Source organism: Mus caroli, chromosome 13 (genome assembly GCF_900094665.2).
Source record: "Mus caroli chromosome 13, CAROLI_EIJ_v1.1, whole genome shotgun sequence".
NCBI classification, from domain to species: Eukaryota; Metazoa; Chordata; class Mammalia; order Rodentia; family Muridae; genus Mus; species Mus caroli.
The window spans coordinates 112,616,195-112,639,059 of record NC_034582.1 but is presented as its reverse complement, the minus strand read 5'-3'; the positions used below and the strand labels follow the sequence as shown (position 1 = coordinate 112,639,059).

Here is a 22,865-nt window from a genome sequence, read left to right as displayed (position 1 = left end):
AACTGTTGACTAAAAAGTGCTAGACATTTTACACCAGACAATGCCCTGTTGAATGACCTCCACATGCATACACACACACACACACACACACACACACACACACACACCTCTGGTCCAAATTTTCAATTTTGTCTACTCATGTTTTAAAAATATTTAATCCACCATTTAAAGACTTAGAGAGTTTATTTAAAAACAAAAACAATCTCTCAATTGCCAGTTTCTTTGGGGAATTACAAAACTTGGCAAACATACATTAGCATTTGAGCATAGCTTCCCAACTGGAGGGAAGCAAGGGCTGCCTTGGCATGCTGGGCATGAGTACCTAGAAGGGTCATCCGTATAGAAGTCCTTCCTGCGCCACCCTCACAGACATTTCAGTCTGTGATCTTGATAGTCACGGGACTCTCCACTGTGGTAGAACTCAATACTGAAGAGAGCTGATGTAGGCCCAGCAGAGTAAGCAGGCTGGCCATGGGTTGTGAGTGTGGGTGGAAGCATCCTGTGCTATCAAGTGTTACAGTGTAGTAGCGCTGCCCTCACAGAAACAGTTTACACTGCTTTTGTATCTGCTTCAGAACCTCCTCACTGCTCCCCTATGGGGAATCTCAGTGCATATATGTTGGGAAATAGGAGCTAAGGCCAAAAGTAATATGGTTCAAATGATTTCTAAATGCTAAAATAAACTTCCAAATAGACTGTATTTGTTAACGATCTCTGTGAGGGTGTGACATGTCTGAGAAGGCTTACAACCACAGTCTGATTATCACCCAATCTCCTTGCCACACATATAAATAAATAAATAAATAAATAAATAAATAAATAAATAAATCACCCAGCTTTTCTCCTAAGCAAGCCTGGCCCTGCCAGCCAACAAAGGAATTGTCTGAAAGCTTTGCCCAGAAGTTTTGAAATGGAGACAAAGAGAACAAAGGCAAGATGGCTTCCTTTGATATTATCTTCACAGCGTGTTGCAAGTCAAGAAAATAAATTACCAAGGAAGTTCTGGTTTCTTTCATCTTATTTAACGCATCACTGTGCGGCAGCAGCAAGCTAATAATTAAGTGGCATTCTGCCTCCTCCTCGGATACTTTGATGTACGATGACTGACTCCATATATTTGTCTGGTTGAGTTTCTAAGCTCTTATTAGCGTCCATAAAAACTGGCCAAAATCAAAGGGGCAAAGGGCAAGAACAACAGCGGAAACTACCTGCATCTGAAAAATGGGAGACTTTGCCCGAAATTAATCATGTCTTAAGTCCATTATTCTGTCTAATTTTCAACATGATCTAGCTTGATGTCTGGGGAGACTAGTAAAAAGCAGTTAGGATATTACTGTTGGTAGCAGTTCTTTAAACTGTAAGTGGGATTTCTATTGACAGAGACCCAATGTAAGTCTCCAGTTGGTGGTGACAGGGGTGGGGATAGGAGTGGGGGGTGGAAGGAAACAGAACTTTGCAAAATGAATATGTATTCACCCGTGAACATATACAGCTACGCAGATTTACCATTCCTATTCATTCTTTAATTCAGATTTTCATTCATGTAGAGTGTGAGTGTGTGGAGTTTCTCCTCACTCATAACTCTCTCTCTCTCTCTCTCTCTCTCTCTCTCTCTCTCTCTCTCTCTCTCTTTCTGTGGGACTGGCATTCAAGAATTGTGCAGTAGACAGTCAGAGAGCTTCTTGCACATTGCACAATCTCCAAATGTAGGTTTTGGGAGGTTCTTCTCTCCTGAGCTAGTTCAACCAAAGAAAATCCCCTGCCTGGAGGTGTAAATGGTTGGTCCCCTCCTTTCCAGAAACTGCAAGTGCAGGAAGATGAAGGAACAGGATTGCATAAACCACCTTTACCTACTGTTCTCTGCGCCCAGGGTTCTTCCTGAACTCAGGAGGTAGGAGGGCTGAGGACATTCCAGCCTAGTTTTGCAGAAACAAAGGTTTGGTTCTTGCCCTCTTTCTCACTCAAGTAGTTCCCATGATTTTGGCTCTGCAACCTTCAACCTAACCATTGAGGTATGCACCCTGTGTTTTATGCTTTTTTTTTATATTTAGTTACGTGATTTATTTTGAAATAGCAAAAGGTTCATTTCCCTCAATTGGATTATTAGCATTATCAACAAGTTTCAATTCACCTTCAATACAAACCTCACTCTTGTAAAATTGTAAAAGCTTCTTTATCTAATTTAAACAGAAGAGCAACTGTTTCCCTGGCTGTTAAGAGAATTTATTTAAGACCACATCACAAGAAATCTAACTTGAGGGTATACAACTTGTAAACCACTATACATCTTGACTTCCATCAGCAATCATATCTGACCTCTCCTCCATGTGGAATGCTGTTCCTAGGAGGCACCAAAAGTTAATTAGGTTAGTGACGTTAAAACACTGTTGTAATTTTAGGGCCTGAGTGGAGCTCAATTTGAGAGCCTTGGGGAACCAGGAAAGCAGAGAATGAGCAATGGTGTGGCCAGCAACTGTGTAGGAGCCAAGGGGAGCAAGGGCCTGGAGTCCCGAGGGCTTGGGTAGAGTGGAGCTCTTGGAACGAACAAAGGAGACTCCTTTGTCAGGAGTCCTGCAACACTTCCCGACTGAGTGATGGAATTGCAGCTAAGATCTACACCAGAGAGTGGGGTCAAGAGTCCTAACAGGTGGTAGAGCATAGCCCAATTAAAAGCGAATGTTGGGCTAGTGTTATTAGTGCATAAATGAAAAAGTTATTTACCTCTGCTTAGTCATACCAAAGTCTAACATTGGATAACTTGGTGTTTAGTTGATTTCTTCTTCAGCAAACTTATCAGATGAGTGCCAGGCACTGTAAAGAACCCTGGGGTACAGACGGAACAAAGCACACCCCATTTATTTATTTAGCTCTGGTAAAATAGGCCCTGGTCAAGGGCAGCGTGGTGAGGAGGCAGCTCAGGAGGGCACAGCCGAGGCTCTTCACAGTGCTGCACTGTAAGTGACTCACCACACCCCAGCTAGATGTCTTTTGCACAGGCTAAGCTAAAGTGTCTTTCAGAATTATGGTTAACATTACTCCTGTCTCTCCTGAGCTCCGTTTTGCAAATCTGATGGCCACTAGTGTCACTTGATCTTCACTTAGCCAGACATACAGAGATAGGTTTCAGAGTGTCTGTGGACTCTCTACCATTGAATGCAAATTGTGTGGCTGTGCTTTTTCCTGCTCATAGATTTTGTTCAAAGGAGCCTGTGAGCCCAGGACAATTACTAATTAATGTCTTAAATTTCCCTACACCAATAAAGGAACTTTTGCCTTAACTTTTTTTTTTTTAACAACTGAATCACTCTACCTTAGAGCTGGGTTAGTTACTGCTATGTGTCCCCCCACCCCACCTCTTTTTTAAGATTTATTTATTTTATGTATATGGTTACACCGTTGCAGTCTTCAGACACACCAGAAGAGAGCTTCGGATTCCATTACAAATGGTTGTGAGCTACCATGTGGTTGCTGGGAATTGAACTCAGGACCTCTGGAAGAGAAGAGTAGTCAGTGCTTTTATCTGCTGAGCTATCTCTCCAGCCCTATATGGCCCCTTTTAACCCTACGTTCTTACACCTTCATGTCCTCATATACAGAAAGAGGAGGAATGCTGGGCCCAAGCTTCCTAACCTTTTTCATAGCAACTGCATACTTAACCTATAACAACCGTAAGGCAGCCCCATTCATAACAAGAATATGATGTTTTCAAACAGACTAGAAATCTGTATTTCCAAGGCAATCTGCTAGGTTGGATTTTTGGGTTGATTGGTTTGCCAAATTTTTAGTTTGAAAAAAATGCTCAAGTTCAAAAATCAAGTTCAATATACATTTAGTGAACGCTCAATACACAGAGCTCACATTCCATGCTCTGGAAGGGGAAGTGGGGGCAAAATGTGCTTTCTTCCCTCATGGAGAAGTGATGTTACAGAAAACATTCAAACGGCCACCATAGATACATGTTGACTTTTCTTTTTGTTCAACAATATGTAAGTTAACATCGACTATTAATAAGACATTTGTAGAGTGCTTTTATGAAAATGTTCATGAAACAGTGTCACATTCTCCTGTGCATTACATTAGAATGGACTAACAACTATTCTACTCTCTGTCCTTAGGATGAGCTGTCATCTGCCAAATTTTCAGGACAGCTCAGGGCTTAGAAGACGGCTCATCTAAATAAAGGCCGGCTAAAGTGACATTGTGGAGAGACTTAATCCTTCTCTGGCTGCCTGTGTTAACCAAAGGCTCTTCTGGCTTTCAGATTCTTAAGTCCCCGGGGCCTTGCGACTTAACAGCAAGAGAAAAAAACAAAACAAAACCAGAAAAATGAAGGTCAGCGATGATCCCCCGCTGCAGGGACTCAGGGGCCGCCAAGGGGCTTTTACACTTGGGAGCGCAAGACTGCCTGGTTCCACAGGGAATTAACAGAGTGGAGCCTTTGTCGTGTCGCCCCCCCCCCCCAGTCGCAGCCATCTACCACAGAGCATCAGGTTCCACCTCAGGAGGAGTTATGGTAACTGAATGTGCATCTGGTTGTACAGCTACAGCTTAGAAATCCGAGGTGAGGGAAGGCAAGAAGCGCCTGGAGTGAAGCCCTGCTGGGCTGTGTGGGCGCTCTCTCTGGTCCCTGGGTCTCCACGAGGATTCTTCGCTCGGCTCTCCCTCCCTCATGGACACTGTGCTCCCGGAGGCCTCAACTCAAGCTTTCCTCACTCGCCACCCCGCTGCCTGCCCTGCAAGCTGCCCTGACAGTGGCTCTGGGCTGAGATGGAGCCATGAGCCTGCATAGACGATGACAGCAGTGTTTGTGAATGGAGGCGGCCTGGTGAACACACATTGTGACAGGTGGGAGCGGAGGGACAGCGTGGAAAGCAGCTGTCAGACCGAAGGCGGCAAGGACAGCGAGGAGGACCAGCAGCGCCAGCTGACACCCTTCGAGAAACTGACTCAGGACATGTGCCAGGATGAGAAGGTGGTGAGGGAGATCTCGCTGGGGAAACGCATTGGCTTCTATCGGATTCGAGGGGAGATCGGAAGCGGAAACTTTTCCCAGGTCAAGCTGGGGATTCACTCCCTAACCAAAGGTAGGATGGGACTAATTGGGGGTGGGGTTTAGAAGGCTAGTTAAGGCCACGTTTGGTTTGTACTGGTGTGTCATAAACAATGGCCTGGAATTATACAGAAGACCTAGACCATTAGGTCTCTAAATATAGGTTCCAAGGTCCCCTCGAACCAACCAGACAGACTACTCCCTTTCTTGGGAAATGAAGGGCTTGCTCTCAGGGACTCTTCTCCTTTAGTCTTCTTTGTAGATGTTCCCAATGACTCTTGAATCTTCACACTTGGCAGCTACTGGTTGGCCTGGGACTAGCCTACCCTAACTGGACCCTTTCCCAGAGTTAGCCGAGCTTAGTTAAAGCTAGGAATTGGCTTATGGGAGAAAAACACTGGCCAGTGAGTATGCTGAAACCACCATCTGAAGCTCAGGGTCCCCCTCCAGAGACCCTTCCTGATGTCTCCTTGACCTACCCTGTTACCATGCCCCAAAGTCCTTTCTTCTGTCAGAGATAACTTTTGCTTTCAGTTTAGTCTCATGACCTTTTAATCTGTTTTACCCCTGAAGAAAAAGTAACAGACCTAATATAGCACAGTGGTATGGGACTTGCCCAGCATATGCAAGGTCCTGAGTTCAATCCCTAGCACAGCCAAATAAAAAGCATCACCCCCAACACACTGGCACATTGGCACATACACTCAGAGGTCACTGGAGCATCAAATCTTCCGCCCCATTTGAAAGCCTCCTGGGTATCTGGGTTCACACTTCTGCATCTCAGCTACCTTAGTCTTCCCTGTAAGTTAAAATACCTCTCTCAGTTTGCATTGGCAAATGCATCCAGTAACAGTGTTTGCCTCACTGGGTGTCAGGAGGAATGAGTAAATGATCAATCAATACTAGTTATTGGCAAGATTTTTCAGGTACATCCATCTTGCCTTTGTGCAATTGAAGATAAATCGAAGTCTCCTTTTCAACAGAATTTCATCCTAATATAAACCAAGACCAGTTCACCTGTACTCCCTATGGACTGTGACTTCCAACTCTGCTGGGTGATGCTCCGGAGACTTCTCATCCCCAGACTTGTTGGGATGCTAATTTCACCATTTTATTCTTTTGAGTCAGGGTTTCTTTCCTTCAGTTGTCAAGACCAGTATTGAACTCATTCTGTAGCTCAAACATATCATGAACTCTTTATTCTCTGGCCCCAGTCTCCTAAGTACATGGAATTACAGGCCTGTGCCACCAGTCCTGATAGTTAGCATTTCATGTACAGTGGTTTGTATGTGTGCCTGTGGTGCTGAGAACCAAACCTAGGGCCAAGTACATTGTAACTGAACACTCTACCACTAAGCTACACCTCAGCCCTGGAGTGGTTTTAAATATACTCATTTTCTCAGTGAATTTTTCTTATTTTAGTTTTTTAGAAGATTTATTTTTAGATAGGAATGGTGGCACATTCCTTTAATCCTGACAATGGGGAGGCAAAGGCAGGCAAGATCTCTGAGTTTGAGACAAGCCTAGTCTACAGAGCGAGTGCCAGGTCAGCCAGGACAACACAGAGAAACCCTGTCTTGAAAAAAAAAAGAAATATTTATTTTTATTTTGTTTCATGTGTATCAGTATTTATTACATGTATGTCAGTGTACCACATGTATGCCTGGTCTTTACAGAGGCCAGAAATGGGGATTGGATCCCTTGGAACTAAAGTTACAGGTGGTTGATAGCTGCCACGTGGGTGCTGGAAACAAACCTGGGACCTCTGGAAGAGCAGCCAGTGACCCCAGCCAGCTCTCTGGCCTTTTTCTTTTCCTTTAAAAATAAATTTTAACTTAGTTACGCAATAAGTCTACATATTTTTGGGAATCAGAATAACATACACACATGCACACACACATATATTATGCAATGATCGTACAGGGACATTTATCACCTCAGGTGCTCGCCATTTTGGGGTAAGCAATATTCAACACTGTCTCTACATGTATTCCTAGGCGTTGGTTCTGTTATTCAGAAGACACAATGGAAAGTTTCAATACACAGTGTCAAACTTCAGGGGCAAATTTTAAAGCTTTATTCATAAAACTATATCTAGACTTGGTTTGGGTGCTTTTTAGTGCAACTCAGAGGTCCACCTGCCTCTGCCTCCAAGGCGCTGGGATTAAAGGTGTAAGCCACTGCCCAGCATTAGATTACATCTAGACTAGCAATGCAGATCTAACCGGGAGGGCTGTGACTTTTCAGTCATCTAGAACAGAATGAAAGAAAAGACAAGGAGGTAAGGGGCCAGAAGTTGAGACAGATATCATGGTTAGGGAGAGTAGAGGAGACCTTGGATAAAGCCATACCCGGAGAGAAAAGGCCACACCCATGCTACAGAAGCCTGCAGCCTGCAGAAGGCTGAGCAAGTTCCCTGATGTGCCCGGCTCTGTGTGGTAGCTGTGAGTGTAGCTCAGGGGTAGAACTTGTCAGAGGACATGGGGGATGGGAGCGAGTACTCACTGCAGGCTGAGCTTTGACTTGAGGATCAGGAAGATTTGTCTCACCAGCTCAAGCAGGCATCTGACTTCATGCAAACTACTTTGTTTTCAGTTGTATTGTTAATAAATTACAGACCATGATTCTTAAATTCGTTAGATAACATGTGAAGTTTAGGGTCTATAGTTGCTACTCAATAAACAGCAGCTCTCAAAAAAAAAAACAAAAAACCCATAAGTTTATTTTGTATTTAAATCAACTACTTTAAAAGGAAATTAATGTTACAATAATGGGGGAAAACATCAGTTGTGAAGAAAGTAATGGCAAAAATTTGGATGTAATAATATAGTGGTAAAATAAACAGGAACAGATTTTAAAGTTTTTTTTAAAGATTTATTATTAATTATATGGAAGTACACTGTAGCTATTTTCAGACACACCAGAAGAGGGCATCAGATCTCGTTACATATGGTTGTAAGCCACCATGTAGTTGCTGGGATTTGAACTCCGGACTTTCGGAAGAACACTCGGTGCTCTTAACCACAGAGCCATCTCTCCAGCCTCCGATTTTAAAGTTTTAAGAAGAAATTATGAACTAACCAAAGTAATTGAGTAAAACAACCAATACACAGCTTTCTTTTTGCATTGATTAGGAGAATGGGCTAGAATAACATTTTGATTCTGTAATAACATTTTATGTGGTTGAAGGCTACTTAAGGCTGCCTGTGCATGACAATCATTTTGTGCCTTGTGAATCTTAAGGGCTTCACATTAGGAAACCATGGTGTTATCCAGTCTCTTCTGTCTTATAGATGAGGAAGCAAAGGTCCAGACCTGGCTGCTCCCACATTACAACAAAGCTGGGTATGCAACTGGCTTTCTATCCTACTTCACGAGGCTTCCTTGGCATTTGGAATAACGTTGAAGAGGCACGTCTCTCCTACCGTGCCTCCGACAAGCTAGCCAAAGTTAGCTGCTACCGATGCCGCTTTTAGACTCTGGACACTCTCCCCACTTTCATAGTACTCCCAAGCAGTGATTTTGTCAAACAAACAGGAAAACAGCCAGGAACAACACAAGTATGTAACTGTGTTAGCCAGCTTTGTCGTATTATGACAGAATGCCTGACATAATAAAGCTTTGAGGGGGAAAGGTTTGTTTCATTTATACTTTAAGAAATTTCAGTCCTTGCTTAGTTGATCCTGTTGCCTTTGGCCCTGTGGTGAGGCAATACAGCTCAGTAGGAGTTATACTAGATAAAGCTGCTCATTGCATGCAGCCTAGAAGCAAGAGGGGAGACATGCAGAGAGACCAGGGTTCCACTGTCCCCTTCAAGGGGTCACTCTCAATGCCTAACATCATCCCAGGAAGCCCCACCTCTTAAGCTTCTGCTACCTCCCAGAAGCATCATGGACCAAGGACCAAGTCTCTAAGACATGCCATAGCCAAAATGTAACAGTAACCACGTCTCACGAAAGCAGCATGGAGTCTTCTTACAGCTGACTTCCTGTCTGTCTTTCTCCCCTCAAACAATGTCCAGGAGAAAAGAGGTATCATGACTCACGGAAAAAGGCAGGGCAGTCCCGAGGGACTCATGGACTTTGGAGTTAGTCTGGTTTTCTTGGAATTGTGATTCTTTGTTTTTCTATCTGTGTGGCTACAAAAAAAGCTCTGTCTCCGTTCTGCGTGTTCTCCCACGTGTAAAGCGAGACAAGCACTGGGTTGTAGTAGTTCCTTAGGATTGTTGTATGGAGAAGATTTATAAGTATGTAATATTATTAGAGTCTGCTTTCTATTGTTGTGATAAAACATTCTGACCAAAAGCAGCTTGGGGAGGAAAGTTTTGTTTGGTTTACACATCCCAATCAAAGCCCATCACTGATGGAAGCCAAGGTAGGAATTCAAGGCAGGAACCTGAAGCAGAGGCCAGAGAAGGGCGCTGCTTACTGGCTTGCTCAGTCTGCTTTCTTATACAACCCAGGACCATCTGCCCAAGGGTGGCCCACCCACAGTATGCGCACAGTGGCTCAGGCCTTCCTACATTAATCATTAATTAAGAAAATGCTTACTGGGCTGGAGAGATGGCTCAGTGGTTAAGACTGCTCTTCCAGAGGTCCTGAGTTCAAATCCCAGCAACCACATGTGGCTCATAACCATCTGTAATGGGATCTGATGCCCTCTTCTGCTGTGTCTGAAGACAGCTACAGTGTACTCATATAAATAAATAAATCTTGGAAGGAAGGAAGGAAGGAAGGAAGGAAGGAAGGAAGGAAGGAAGGAAGGAAGGAAATACTTGCCCATAGGCCAATCTGATGGGGGTATTTTCAGAGTTGATCGCAATTGATGTTCTGTGTTCCCAGATGATCCTAGCCTGTGTAAAGTTAACAAAGATCTAACCAGAACAAATATGCTACATACCATACGCTAAACCAAGCACATGGAGCATATTCATTAGACTTCTTTCAAAGCTAGATTCTTCAGGCCTGAGCCATTTATGACACAGTTCCAGGAACATAGATCTGTTCAAACTCGCTCAAATGCAAGGAGGTGTGAAAGCCTGCAGCAGAGTCTCAATCTTCTCACTCACGAGATTTGAAGTCTTCCTGGAATTTCATGGCTTTCCATGATAACATTTTATCTTTGTTACCATGGTATTTGTCATCATGATAAATATCTCTCTACTTCTTTGAACAGGATGACTCTTAGTGTTTATTATCCATGGTGCATCTTGGCCAGGAATTGTGGTTGCTAGCTCAAGTTCCATAGCCTCCCCTATATTGCCCGTCCCCATTCCACTAGTCCCAGTCAATCTCAGTTCCAATTCTGAAAAGAAAATATGTTTGTTCACTGGCCAGCTGTGATGGTGAAGGCTGTTACAGTTCTTAGGACCACATGCCCACCCTCTCTCAGCAGACCTAAAGGTCGTAGCATCTCTAAGGAGAGCAAAGAAGATACTGCTGGTAAGTGTATCTACCACGTATAGAATAACCAGCTAAGCTGTGAGAAACCCACAAGGCAGGCGTAAGGCAATGGTGTAGACATTTGGTAGATGGAGCTGTTAGCTGAGAAAAAAATGATGATCAATGTTTATATGAATTGCGTGGCTTCCTGCCTGATATATTATAAAGTTAACTTCATGCCCATCTGCCTGGGCTTCAGAGAACAAATACTGCTGTGTAGGTGGTGCTTTGTAAGGCTTCCATGCCCTTCTTGTGCCCAATCCCCATAGCCTAATCCTGTTATCAAAGGTACAATGTCACCTCTGGTTATGGCGTGTGCAAAAGAGGCCAGGGAAATGAATAGTTGTTTGCAAAGATGTGGCTCCTGTATAAGGCCAGCTTTGCCAGAATTGTCATGAGGTTTTCTAGGGAACAGCGTTTTGATGCCCTTGAAGTTCTCAGGTCAGTGGCTAAGGATAAAATAATAACAACAATAATAACAAAGACACCAGCTGCTTTGGGTCTCCAGAAAGAAGGTGACCTCTCTTCTGGAGGCTTATTTTCATAGCCGACAGAGCAGCTTCTTTTGGGATCTGGAGGGAGATAAGGTAGGCTGAGAGCCATCATGACCGCCCCCTTTTAGTCTGACTAGAAGTTTCTTAAAAGCAATGATGCCCCGAGCTCCTGAATGTTTTATGTCCCATCTGTTGTCTGCAACAAAGATTAAAGAAAACGAAGGTGGCTGAGCCTTTCTTGGTCTTGGCCCTTCGTGACCTCCTCCCTCTTTCTCTTGGCTTTGCCTTTTCTCCTTCAGTGTGTTCACTGATTGGTCTACTTCTCCCTTCCTTCCTTCCTTCCTTCCTTCCTTCCTTCCTTCCTTCCTTCCTTCCTTCCTTCCTTCCTTCCTTCCTTCTTTNTTCCTTCCTTCCTTCCTTCCTTCCTTCCTTCCTTCCTTCCTTCCTTCTTTCCTTCCTTCCTTTCTTTCTGTCTTTCTTTCTTTCTTTCTTTCTTTTTGTGATTGTTTATTTGTGTGTGTCATGTATGTATGTGCACGTGTGTGTGTGGGTGTGCTCACCTGTACTTTTGTGTTGGGGCTGGAGGTTGACACTGGAATCTCTTCCTTTCTCTCTCTTCACCTATAAGAACATTTAAAAATGTACTCTTTGGTAATTTCATACATGAATACAATGTATTTATTGTATCCATAAATACACACTGATTTCTCCTCCCGTTCCTCTCAGGCCCCCACCCCTTTTCTAACTTCATCTCCTCCTCTTTCTTTTACAAATCATGAGTCCAGTATCTACTAACCATAAGTGCCCATGTTAATTTTGCTTACATTGTTCACTCTGTCAATAGACTTAGAACTCACTGTTTTAGCGAGATTGGCTTCCCAGCAGGCCCAGGGGGACCCACCTGTCTCTCCTCCCTGTAGCATGAGGGGTATAGCTTTCATTGGGTGCTGGGGATACAAACTTGGGTCCTCATGTGTCCACAGCATTAACCCACTGACCCATCTCCCCAATTACCATTAAAAACAACCAAACAATGTATACTAAATGTCTCCTGAGTGTATGCTTTGTTCTGAAGACTACAGAAATGGTGCATCTTTTGTCTTATGGGTACTAACAGCTGTTTAGAGGAGACTGATGAAAAGCAGTTAGTCCATCTTGTCCCTGGGGCAGGCTACAAGAGTGGGATCACTGGGACTCGGGTAGAATCTAGAAAGGCCTGCAGTGGGTCCTGAGATTTGTTTCCCAGGACGAAGTGGGAAAAGCTCGAGGAAGAAAGATCTGTAAAGTACCTGCAAGTGAGAAACCATGAGGGCAGTATAGATGTGGTTCAACAGAGCTGGGCAGAGGTGCCTGCAGAGTGACAGGGAAGAACATGGGTGGTGATGATAATGTAAACATTGGCCTTCTCACAAAGACTCTTGCTAGACTGAGTTTTGTCGTTTAGGATTCAGAAAACCATTGAAGACTGTGAAGGAGTAATTGATGTGATGTGACTTCAGTGATCAGGGTGAACTCAAGCCAGTGGAATGATCCAGATGAATGAACAATGATGCCCACTGAGACTAAGGGAGAGGCAAGGAGGATGGAGAGGAAGGGTGTGGTTAAAAAATGATTTAGAATATCCAAAACCAGGCGGGTGTGGTGGTTCAGTGGATAAAGTGCTTACATTGCGAGTGTGAGGACTAGATCAGATATTCAGGACTCACATACAAGCCACGTGGCTCAATCTGCAATGTCTGCAGGAATCCACAGAGCAAGGTGGCTAATTAGACTAGCTGAATTTGTGGGCTTGGTCTAGCTAGAGACCCTGCCTCAACAAAATAGAGACATATTGAGGAAGACACTTGACTCAACTCAATCTGACCTCCAGCCTCCCTACCCTTCCCCCACATACACACACATGGCATCCATTCCATGCATGAGTGTGAACATACATACATATAAAATACCATACATACCTAAAATTTTGAAGTAGAAATTCGAACAAGAATATTTAAAATCTCTGGGCCATTGGATGGGCAAGACCAGATAAGGAAAGGGAGAGGAATACATAGAGTTGACTATGTTTTCAGAAGTAATGACTTAGCAGAAAATAGTACCTTGCATGAGAAGGAACAGATCTACTAGTAGAGTTGTGAAACAGTGACATGAAGATTCATGAGGGTAAGGAAAGATTTGAGGCTTAGCAAAATAATAATAATAATAATAAATAAATAAAAAATCAAAGATTCAGGGGAAACCCTTGGGTTTTGCCTTAGTCACTTTTTGATTGCTGTGACACTACTCTATGACTAAGGTGACTTATAAAAGAGTTTATTGGGCCTGGCGTGGTGGCGCATGCCTTTGATCCCAGCACTCAGGAGGCAGAGGCAGGCGAATTTCTGAGTTCGAGGCCAGCCTGGTCTACAAAGTGAGTTCCAGGACAGCCAGAGCTACCCTGTCTCGAAAAACCCTGTCTCGAAAAACCCAAAAAAAAAAAAAAAAAAAGAGTTTATTGGGTTTCACAGTGTCAGGGGATGAGTCCATAACCATCATGTCTGAGAGCATGGCTGCAAGCAGGCAGGCAGGCATGGTACTAGAGCATCATCAGCTAAAAGCTTTTACATCCCTATCCATAAGCATGAAGCAAGAGAGAGCTAGGAAGAACAACTAGGAATGGCCTGGGCTTTTGAAACCTTACAGTTCACCTCCCAGTGACACACCTCCTCCAGCAAAGACACACCTCCTAGTCTTTCCCAAATGGTTGTACCAACTGGAGACCAAACATTCATATAATGAGTCTATGGGAGCCATTTTCATTCAAACCTTCCCTGGGTTTTAGTTTAGAGCTCCTTGGCATCAGATACTGTATCATGCTGTAACTTTTAGTCCCCCCCCACACCTTTATTATAAATATTAAACAAATATTTAGTGAATTGAGTCAGTATACTAATTTCTCATGGCAGCATAGCAATGGTGGAGAAGAGCTAGCAGATGAAAGGTGCTCTATGCTGTCATCCCCAGGAGGATGGAGCTAGGGACTAACTCATGGTAAACCTGTGTAAAAAAAGCTCATTGGCTTTTAAGAGAGTAATAATTAAAAGGGAAAGAGATGATGCAAAAGGAAGAAAGTTTAGAGGAATTACTTATGGATACTTAATAATTTGAAGCCTTCTAATAAATGTGCAGATTTCTGGATTCTCTTGAAAACAAACAAACAAACAAACAAAAAACAGTAAAATCCAAGAGCATCAGATCTGTGGTGAAAATAGCAATGGCCATTTGGAGTTGAGTAGCAGTGGCAGTCCTCCTGTTTCTGCAGCCCCACTGCCTCAACAACCCACCCTTTCTCCTTACCACTAGAGACATCCAAACTTGTAAATCTGAGTTGAAAGAATGTGCTACCCACTAGGAGGGACCCATATCAGAGGTTTTTCTTTGTTGGTTTGGTTTGGTTTTTCAAGACAAGCTTTCCCTGTGTAGTCCTAGCTGTCCTGGAGCTTGTTCTGTAGCCCAGGTTGGCCTGCCTGCTCCCTACCTGAGTGCTGGAATGAGAAGCAGGTGACACCACCTCCCAATCCGTGTCAGAGTTTGTATCAGACATAGAGAAAGAGCAGTTTGTCCTCTCAAACCTCCCAGCAGCACCAAGAGGAGCCAGCTACTCCTCTGCCCACACTGAAGTCAGACCACTCTTTTCTACAACTGGAGTCAAGGTCATGATGACACACTGTATAAAGCCTTGGCTTTCCCAAGGCTGTCTTCCCTAACACAGGCTCTATGACTGTGTCGGTTACCTCACCCTTCTAGTCTTCCTGGATAATTTTGAGATCACTATCATCACTCTCCATCTCTATTATAGAGGAGTCCCCTCAGCCTCTCTAGTACAAATGCTGCATCTCGTGTAGGCCAACACATGGACCATCCCCTGGACTTCTCCCTCACCTCCTAGTCTCTCACTCAGAGGGGCCATGCCATTTCTTATTCTGACCCCCTTCCAATGTTAACCATAAATATCCTAAGGGCTATTCACAAAGTCCTTCTCTCTCACTGGGTTGTAAGAACAGTTCTTGTCTTCTCCGTGCTTAATGCATAGTATACACTCCCTGAATATGTGTTTAAAGAGGAGATAGGGGATGGGGAGCTGGCTCGGCTGGTAGAGCATTTGCCTCTTCCAGGTGAGCCCCTGAGTTTGGATTCCCAGAACCCACATAAAACGCCAGCCATCTTTTGTAAATACCAGGATTGGGGGTGAGGAGGTGAAAGGGGAGATTTGGAGATCCTCGGAAGGAAGATTCAGCTAGCCTAGCCTTCGTGGCAAAGGTACAAGACAATGAGAGAAGGTGGAAGGAGCTTAAGAAATGACATCCAAGGTTGTCCTGTGACCCGGACAGGCACCATCTGTACATATACGCGTAGATATGAAGTCTGAGTTCCTTAGAGGGACAGACATTTCTACCAGTGAGGAACAATTTAGAATAACAGAGCTTTAATTTTTTAAAAAAATTATTGATTGATTGATTGATTGATTGAGACAGGATCCCTCTATGTAGTCCTGTCCATCCTGGAATTCTATGTAGATTAGGCTAGCCTTGAACTCACAGAAATCTGCCTGGCTCAGCCTTTCAAGTGCTGGGATTAAAGGTGTGCACCACCACACCTGGCTTTAGTAATGATTTATTTCATTTTCCATTTGTGTTACGAGGCAGAGCACAGATTCCCATGTGCTTTAACATGAGATGATGCAGTTAAGGCACCCTGGAGTAGTGTCTAAAAAGGCACTCACCCCACCCCCACCCACCCATAGCACTTGTCCTGACCTACATTAGTCCTGTGCTTCTCAATGTTAAGTCACATGGGATCTGTGCTTTGCCTGGAGGGCACAGGGGGCTTCTATGGAAGGGAGACTGAGGTCCCACCACCACCACCACGCACTGTGGACACTCAGAGTGTTCGGAGGTAAAGGGCCCGCAGAGATCGGTACTGAGACACAGAGGGAAGAACACAGAGGGAAAGTCTCCTGTAGAGATTGTGAACGTAAAAGGTGGGATTTTAGCTCTTGCATTAACAGCTCATCCAATAGACAGTACAAAATGTTGGTTCAGGGAAACAGCATGAGGCACTCGACACTAACCACTGAACAGTAGAAAAGCTGTGGCCAAGGAAGAAGGATGCTCAGAAGATGAGCAAGGAAGCCCATTGGCTGGACTGATAGCCTGTAGACATAGCCAAACTGGGACTTAATTATTTATGGTTTGCCTCTTTGCTGCTTAATATTGCTTCCAACAGAAGAAGCAGCCACCCCACACATTAGGCACCATTACTACCCCCATCCATTTCAGAAAGGTCAATTCAGACCTTTGACACACTAATAACACCCGTGCTTTGAGTAAGTAGTATCTATTTCATGCCAATAACACTGGGCCAAAGTTCTTTGAAGCAGACATGTTGCAAGTAGGTCAAACAGTCTGTCACCGTCTCTTCTAACTTGTCTGCCAACCTCTTTCTGGATAGTCTGGCCATATTTGAACAATAGCAAAATGATGTTTTATTATGAACTCAAGATTCATTTATTTTTAATGATAACCATTTTCGTCCTATGGTTGATTTTATAGAAAGGTTACAAGTACTGGTAATCAATACAAAATGTATAGGTAAACCATCTGTGGTTGGGAGGGTAGGTCAGTAGGCCAAGTGCTCAGACAGCATACAAATTCCATCTTAAATCACAGCCATGCAAAAATTTTAGACATTAGTAGCATACACCTATAATTTTAGCAATTGGGAGATGAAGGTATGAGGATAAGAAATTCAAGGTTATCTTTGACTGTGTAGTGAGTTCAAAGCCATCCTGGAATGCAAGAGACCCTTTAATAAAAAAAAAAAAAGTAGAGAATTCTTCTAAACATTTTAATGAAATGTCTCACCATATTTTTCTTTTTTCTTTTTTTTTCTTTTTTTTTGGTTTTTTGAGACAGGGTTTCTCTGTATAGCCCTGGCTGTCCTGGAACTCACTCTGTAGACCAGGCTGGCCTCGAACTCAGAAATTCGCCTGCCTGTGCCTCCCAGGTGCTGGGATTAAAGGCATGCGCCACCAATGCCCAGCTTCATCATATTTTTCTATACAAGTGAATATTAGTGTTTTTCTTATGTCTTATATATCTAGCGTAAGTGCAGACAAGTGTAGATTGACATCATTTGGGGACCTATCATTATAAACAAAGATGAACCACACTTTAACCGTCTCTTGCTGGCTGCTTGCTGTCCTCTAGAACACATGCACCCTTGTACACATATCAGGTGTTCCTTTAGGATTAATTGCAAAAAGTGAAATGGCTGGATTAAAGAATGTAATCATGATTTCAACACATTATCCTAAACTCCTGTCCAGAACCATTGCACCAGGCAGTCTTCCCTCCAGTCACACAGTGATGGGCCAATTTCTTTTTTCTTTTGTTTTGTTTTGTTGTTGTTGTTTTGTTTGTTTGTTTTTGTTTGTTTGTATCAAGGCAGGGTTTCTCTGTGTAGCCCTGGCTGTCCTGGAACTCACTCTGTAGTGAATCTGCCTGCCTCTGCCACCCAAGTGCCTGGCTCCGGACCTATTTCTTTAACCCTTCACCAACAACACAACATAGAATGTGCCTGTGTCCTGGACTTTATATGTCAGGCATATAGATAAAGTAAAATAAGCCACAGTCCCTACAGGGAGGGTGAGAATAATAGGGAAGGCAGTGTGTATAAGCTAGTGAGCTGAGATTGTGTGCTCTTGAACACCCATTGCCTGCCTGGGTGTCATGATGGTCTCAAGTGGGTGCCATGGGAGACCTCCTGGGATAGGATAACTACAGGGCTAGCCTTACAAGACCATGAGGGTTGAACTGAGTGAAGACTGGGGACAGAATGATCTGAACAACAATGGGTGAATGCTCCCACCTGTAGATGTTTGTTGTCTCAAGAACACCAGGTTAAAGGGGAAAGTTGGAGGGGAAGCTGGACAGGGACCACAGACAATGACACTGAAGAGACAAGCCAGTTCTGACCAGGAGTGCTCTCTGAGCTAAGCAAAGGAGTTTTAGCTTTACCCGGTGAAGATTCCAAGTGAAAACTCCTTGGCAAGGCAAGAGTTGTCGTCCAGGCCTGTATGTAGATATTGATATGGACTTGAGGATTATTTTTTTTTTAATTTCCATTGATTTGGGAACCACTGAACCTCTATGTCTAATAGAATAAAGGAGACCACCCAGAACCCTCCAGCTTTATACCCACTTTCCCATTATAACAAATCATCATCAACAACAACACCCCTTTATCTCCCTTTTTCTTTCCAGAAAAGGTGGCCATTAAGATTCTGGACAAAACCAAGTTAGACCAGAAAACCCAGAGGCTGTTATCCAGAGAGATTTCCAGCATGGAAAAGTTGCACCATCCCAACATCGTCCGCCTTTATGAAGTCGTGGAGACACTGTCCAAGCTCCACCTAGTGATGGAGTATGCAGGAGGTGGGGAGCTCTTTGGAAAAATAAGCACCGAGGGGAAGCTTTCTGAACCGGAAAGCAAGCTCATCTTCTCCCAGATCCTGTCTGCCGTGAAGCACATGGTAAGCAGGGGCTCCCATTCCGCCTGCCACAGGAACCGGGAACGTGGGACCTTGGTTCACTTTCACATCATCATCCCAGAGAGTTGGCTCTGAAATGACAGAGTGCCAGACTGCCTGGGACCATGGTCCTTGCCTCCAAAGCAGCATCCAGGATCTTGGCACACAGCAGGCCTGCGGCTTCTCCAGAAATCGGAAAAAAAAAAAAAAAAAAAAAAAAGCCACTCAGAGAAGTCAGATGAGCATCCTTCTCTTATTGGCCACAGTCACCTCTCCAGACTCATATTGTACCTCTTAGATGGCTTGTTATTGCTCCAAGGTCCGTTCTTCTTGTGTGCTCGCTAGGGCCAGCCATACTGCTGGGCACGCAGAAGGAACTTGACTTGTGAGTCTAACTGCCCTATATCAAGGAGAAGGAACAGCAGCGTCTACAGCAGGGAGCACAGCTGGGGCTCTGTAGAAGCCCCCTGGCCTACCACTTCTCCCTGCACTCTGGTCTCTGAAGAGAGAAAGGCTGAGTTGCAGGCCTGTGCAAAGGACCACGCTGAGCAACTGCCCACACAGTGGCTTATACAGTTAGTCCCCACAGCAGCCTTAGGAAGCAAACGTCAGCATCTCACTTAATGCAGACGTCTCATTCGCATTACACCTCACAGAACTGAATGTAGATTTGACCAGTACTAGCTTACGATGCCCGTGTTTTGAACCCCAAGGGTTCATTAGGACAAATGGCATTAAACCTTTACCCAAGCCTTTAAAACTAAATCGGTCAAAGTGCCCCAGACTATTGCCTGAATTTAGAGTGTAAGGGCAGGAAGGGACATGTACTCCAAACATATTGCAGACTCTGTTGCAAGAACCTCTTCCTCTTTTGCTAAATCATGTGAGCCCACCCAAAGGAGTATATCTGGGTGATGGGAACAGGTCCCAAGACTTCCTGCTCTTGGTCTCAGTCAAGGGAGCACTCAGAAAAACCAGTTAAGACCTCAAAAAGCAAGGCTTAATATTTGATTGCATTTCAAAATTGTGCAGTTGCATAAGATCTGGGTCTTTTTTCTGGCATGAAATCAAGAGTCTGGGTGGCACAAATTCCAATCTTCAACCCCACGGAAGACCCGAACCTTCAGTCTATTTGTGGTGATGCAAGCATCTCACTGGGTTAAAGGTCAGGGCAGCGTTTGCTAATATGATTTAAGTTGTTTTCTATTAAATTCCTGAGGTTACTAATCATCAACTCTCTGTTTGCAGAGAAACAGATGTATTTTCTACTTGGTCATTTACCTTAAGAGTGACTGTCCTCTCATGTTTCTTCACAGCATGAAAATCAAATTATTCACAGAGATCTGAAAGCAGAAAACGTCTTTTATACCAGTAGGACTTGTGTGAAGGTGGGAGATTTTGGATTCAGCACAGTAAGTAAGAAAGGCGAGATGCTGAACACTTTCTGTGGATCTCCACCCTACGCGGCACCAGAACTCTTTCGAGACCAACACTACGTTGGTGTTTATGTGGATATCTGGGCCTTGGGTGTCCTTTTGTACTTCATGGTGACTGGCACGATGCCATTTCGAGCGGAGACCGTGGCCAAACTAAAGAAGAGCATCCTTGAGGGTACCTACACCATACCCCAGCATGTGTCTGAGCCTTGCCACCGGCTCATCCGAGGAGTCCTTCAGCCCACACCCACAGAGAGGTATGGGATCAACTACATCATGAGCAATGAATGGATGCGAGGGGTGCCATACCCCACCCCTTTGGAACCGTTCCAACTGGATCCCAAACATTTGTCGGAAACCAGTACCCTCAAAGAAGAAGAAAACGAGGTGAAGAGCACTTTAGAACACTTGGGGATTACAGACGAACATATCCGGAATAACCAAGGGAGAGATGCTCGGAGCTCTATCACGGGGGTCTATAGAATCATTTTACATCGAGTGCAAAGAAGAAAAGCATTGGAAAGTGTGCCAATAATGATACTACCAGAACCTAAAGAAAGGGACTTAAAGAAAGGGTCCCGTGTCTACAGAGGCATAAGACACACATCTAAATTTTGTTCAATTTTATAAATTATATCAGGCAGCTGGGAGCTAGCCATGAGCAGTTTCTGCTTTTAACTTTTCTCGTACGCAATTTGAATGGGGACATTTTTTGTAATTTTTAAATAAATTTGAGATATGCATACCCCCTACAAAGTCTCTTAGCCTAAAAGCTGGTGTGTCTTGCCGGTTTTTTTTTTTTTTTTTTTTTTTTTGTCTTCTTGTCATACTTCAGCCTTCATTTATTTAATAGAGAAATACAAGGAATTAGGGCTGTGTGCCAGGCACTGTTTAAGTGACAACAAGACAGCTGAGCAAGTCCCCTTCCCTTGTGTGTAGAATATTCTAATACACAACGTGGACCCTTGCTAGCAACTATTTTTGTTTTTAAAAGGAAGATATCAAATTGGGGGATACCATGCGGGCTTCCCCACCAGGTTATCTAATGTTAGAAGCTTGCTAGTTTTGGATTAGATCTTTAAGGGAGGCCACTTTGAGAGGATAACAGTATCTTGGGAGGGATGAAGGAGTAGCAACAGTGAGCTGAAGAAGGTAAATATTATGCCCAACAGCCAGGGTTATAAATTAGATTCCTCCAAAGAGCGCCAACGACCAAGGCGTTCATGTAGTGTATTTGGGAAGTGACCCCACAACAGAGCCTCTATTGTGCAGTGCCCTCTGCATTTCCAGATAATGCTGAGTGAGTACCAAGTGGTTTCTCTGTCTTTCTCAGGGATTTGTATCAAAAAAAAAAAAAAAAAAGTCTTAAGAGCTAGAAGGAAAGGGTCACTGGCTCGAGGCAGTGTACTTCCGAATAGGACCTTGTACGAACCTTTCAAACTTGCATGGAAATGGTTACAGCATCAGTAGCTGGAGGAAGTAATATGGCAGGGAGGACCCAAAGCAGTGCACAGAAGCTAACAAGTCTATCCAGACCCCCTGCTCCATTTAAATCCCTCTGCTAAATATACTTCTTGGAGGGGGCTGAGACCTGGAAGGACTCAGAACAGCAGGTTATCAGAGCTGTAACAGTAAATGTCAAGTTCTAACCACCAGGATTACATTTGTTTTACCAGCCCAGGGGGTTCCACCTACAGGTCCTTAGATTCAGTGAATCCTTGGGTGGACAAGAGCAAGTACAGTTTAAACAGGTGACACTGATGCTGTTAGTTCAGGGCCAGGCTTTGAGGCTCTCTGAGCTACAGTCATTACTGCGGCTGGTCTGGTGGCTGTAACTGGATCTCCTTCCATGAGGTAACATTTCCTTACCTTAGACCAGCATTTCCACTGGTTTACATAGAGTAGCTTGACCCAAACTGTCATCATGAAAGAACCCTAGTTCTCAATTGCCTTATCCCTGGTAGACTGTAACTGCTGTCGCTGCATGCTCACTATCATCACAGGTTATACTTGGGGTCAATTATCTTCATCAATGCCTGCTGTATCTTCATTCCTACCCTGTTTGCCCACTCTCATGGGCAGCCTACATGGCCACATTAGTCTTAGATTAGCAAGAGTTCCTTGTCTCCTGAGAACCCAAACTGCTCATTTACTTCAGCCTAGGTGTTTGGGAGGAATTACAAACCCTTCAAGTCACTGATTGTGCAATGAGTCCACCTTACTTCCAGCCTCTGGCTCCCACACCTGTGAACGTAAACACCAAGAGACATCTAAGCCATTGTTAAAACACGCACACCCACTGCTGGAGAACACACCAACCCTGCAGGTTACTAATCCATCTGGCGCAGTAGGCCAGTCATGTTCTGTTTGTACTAGCTACTTGCGGCATCGGCAATGAGGTCTGTGTGAATGCAGAGGGATTCCAACATGGTGTTAGGAGATACACTGACAAAGAATCAAGTATTCTTTCTTTTAGGGTAACTGCTGGGAGGACACACTGTGGGCAGGAAATGCACAGCCGTAGCCTGAGCAGGTGTCAATTCCAATCAGGATGAATTGCTGTTGTGCTCATGTGAGATGATGACGCTAATGTTCTGGTAAACACCCAGTTCACAGCCTTGTGGTTCTGTTTGCTTGGTACTCAGTGCATTTTGGATGGCCTTAGGGAATGAAGGCACTATCCTTGGGATGTCAGATTTACATAATGAATCCCAACACGTAGATCTTCTGGAGTTTCGATTCGGTGCTAGGGTGGTTCTACCAGGGCCACCTCATGTAATGTTTGTCACAGCTGTGGTCCAAACTGTATAGCAGTATCCCAAGACCTGCTTAGATGGCCCCTGTCAAGGTCATAGGCAAATGTTCTCACGATAA

At 44.1% G+C, this 22,865-nt stretch overlaps 1 protein-coding gene across 5 annotated transcripts in view; it reads left to right on the top strand.

Moving 5' to 3' along the window:
• Positions 1 to 20,741, top strand: part of Nim1k (NIM1 serine/threonine protein kinase) — a 45,475-nt gene extending 24,734 nt beyond the window's left edge. For 2 of the 5 annotated variants that reach the window (XM_029468641.1, XM_029468640.1), the window contains exons 2-4: positions 4,262 to 5,084; positions 18,290 to 18,558; positions 19,872 to 20,741. In XM_029468641.1, coding sequence (XP_029324501.1) covers positions 4,793 to 5,084; positions 18,290 to 18,558; positions 19,872 to 20,621 — 1,311 coding nt within the window. In that variant the 5' untranslated portion in view covers positions 4,262 to 4,792 and the 3' untranslated portion in view covers positions 20,622 to 20,741. Of the gene's footprint in view, positions 1 to 2,304; positions 2,367 to 4,115; positions 5,085 to 18,289; positions 18,559 to 19,871 lie in introns of those variants that run through there. The other 3 variants (XM_021180572.2, XM_029468638.1, XM_029468639.1) reach the window with 2 other exon arrangements.
• The last annotated feature ends 2,124 nt before the right edge of the window (positions 20,742 to 22,865 follow it).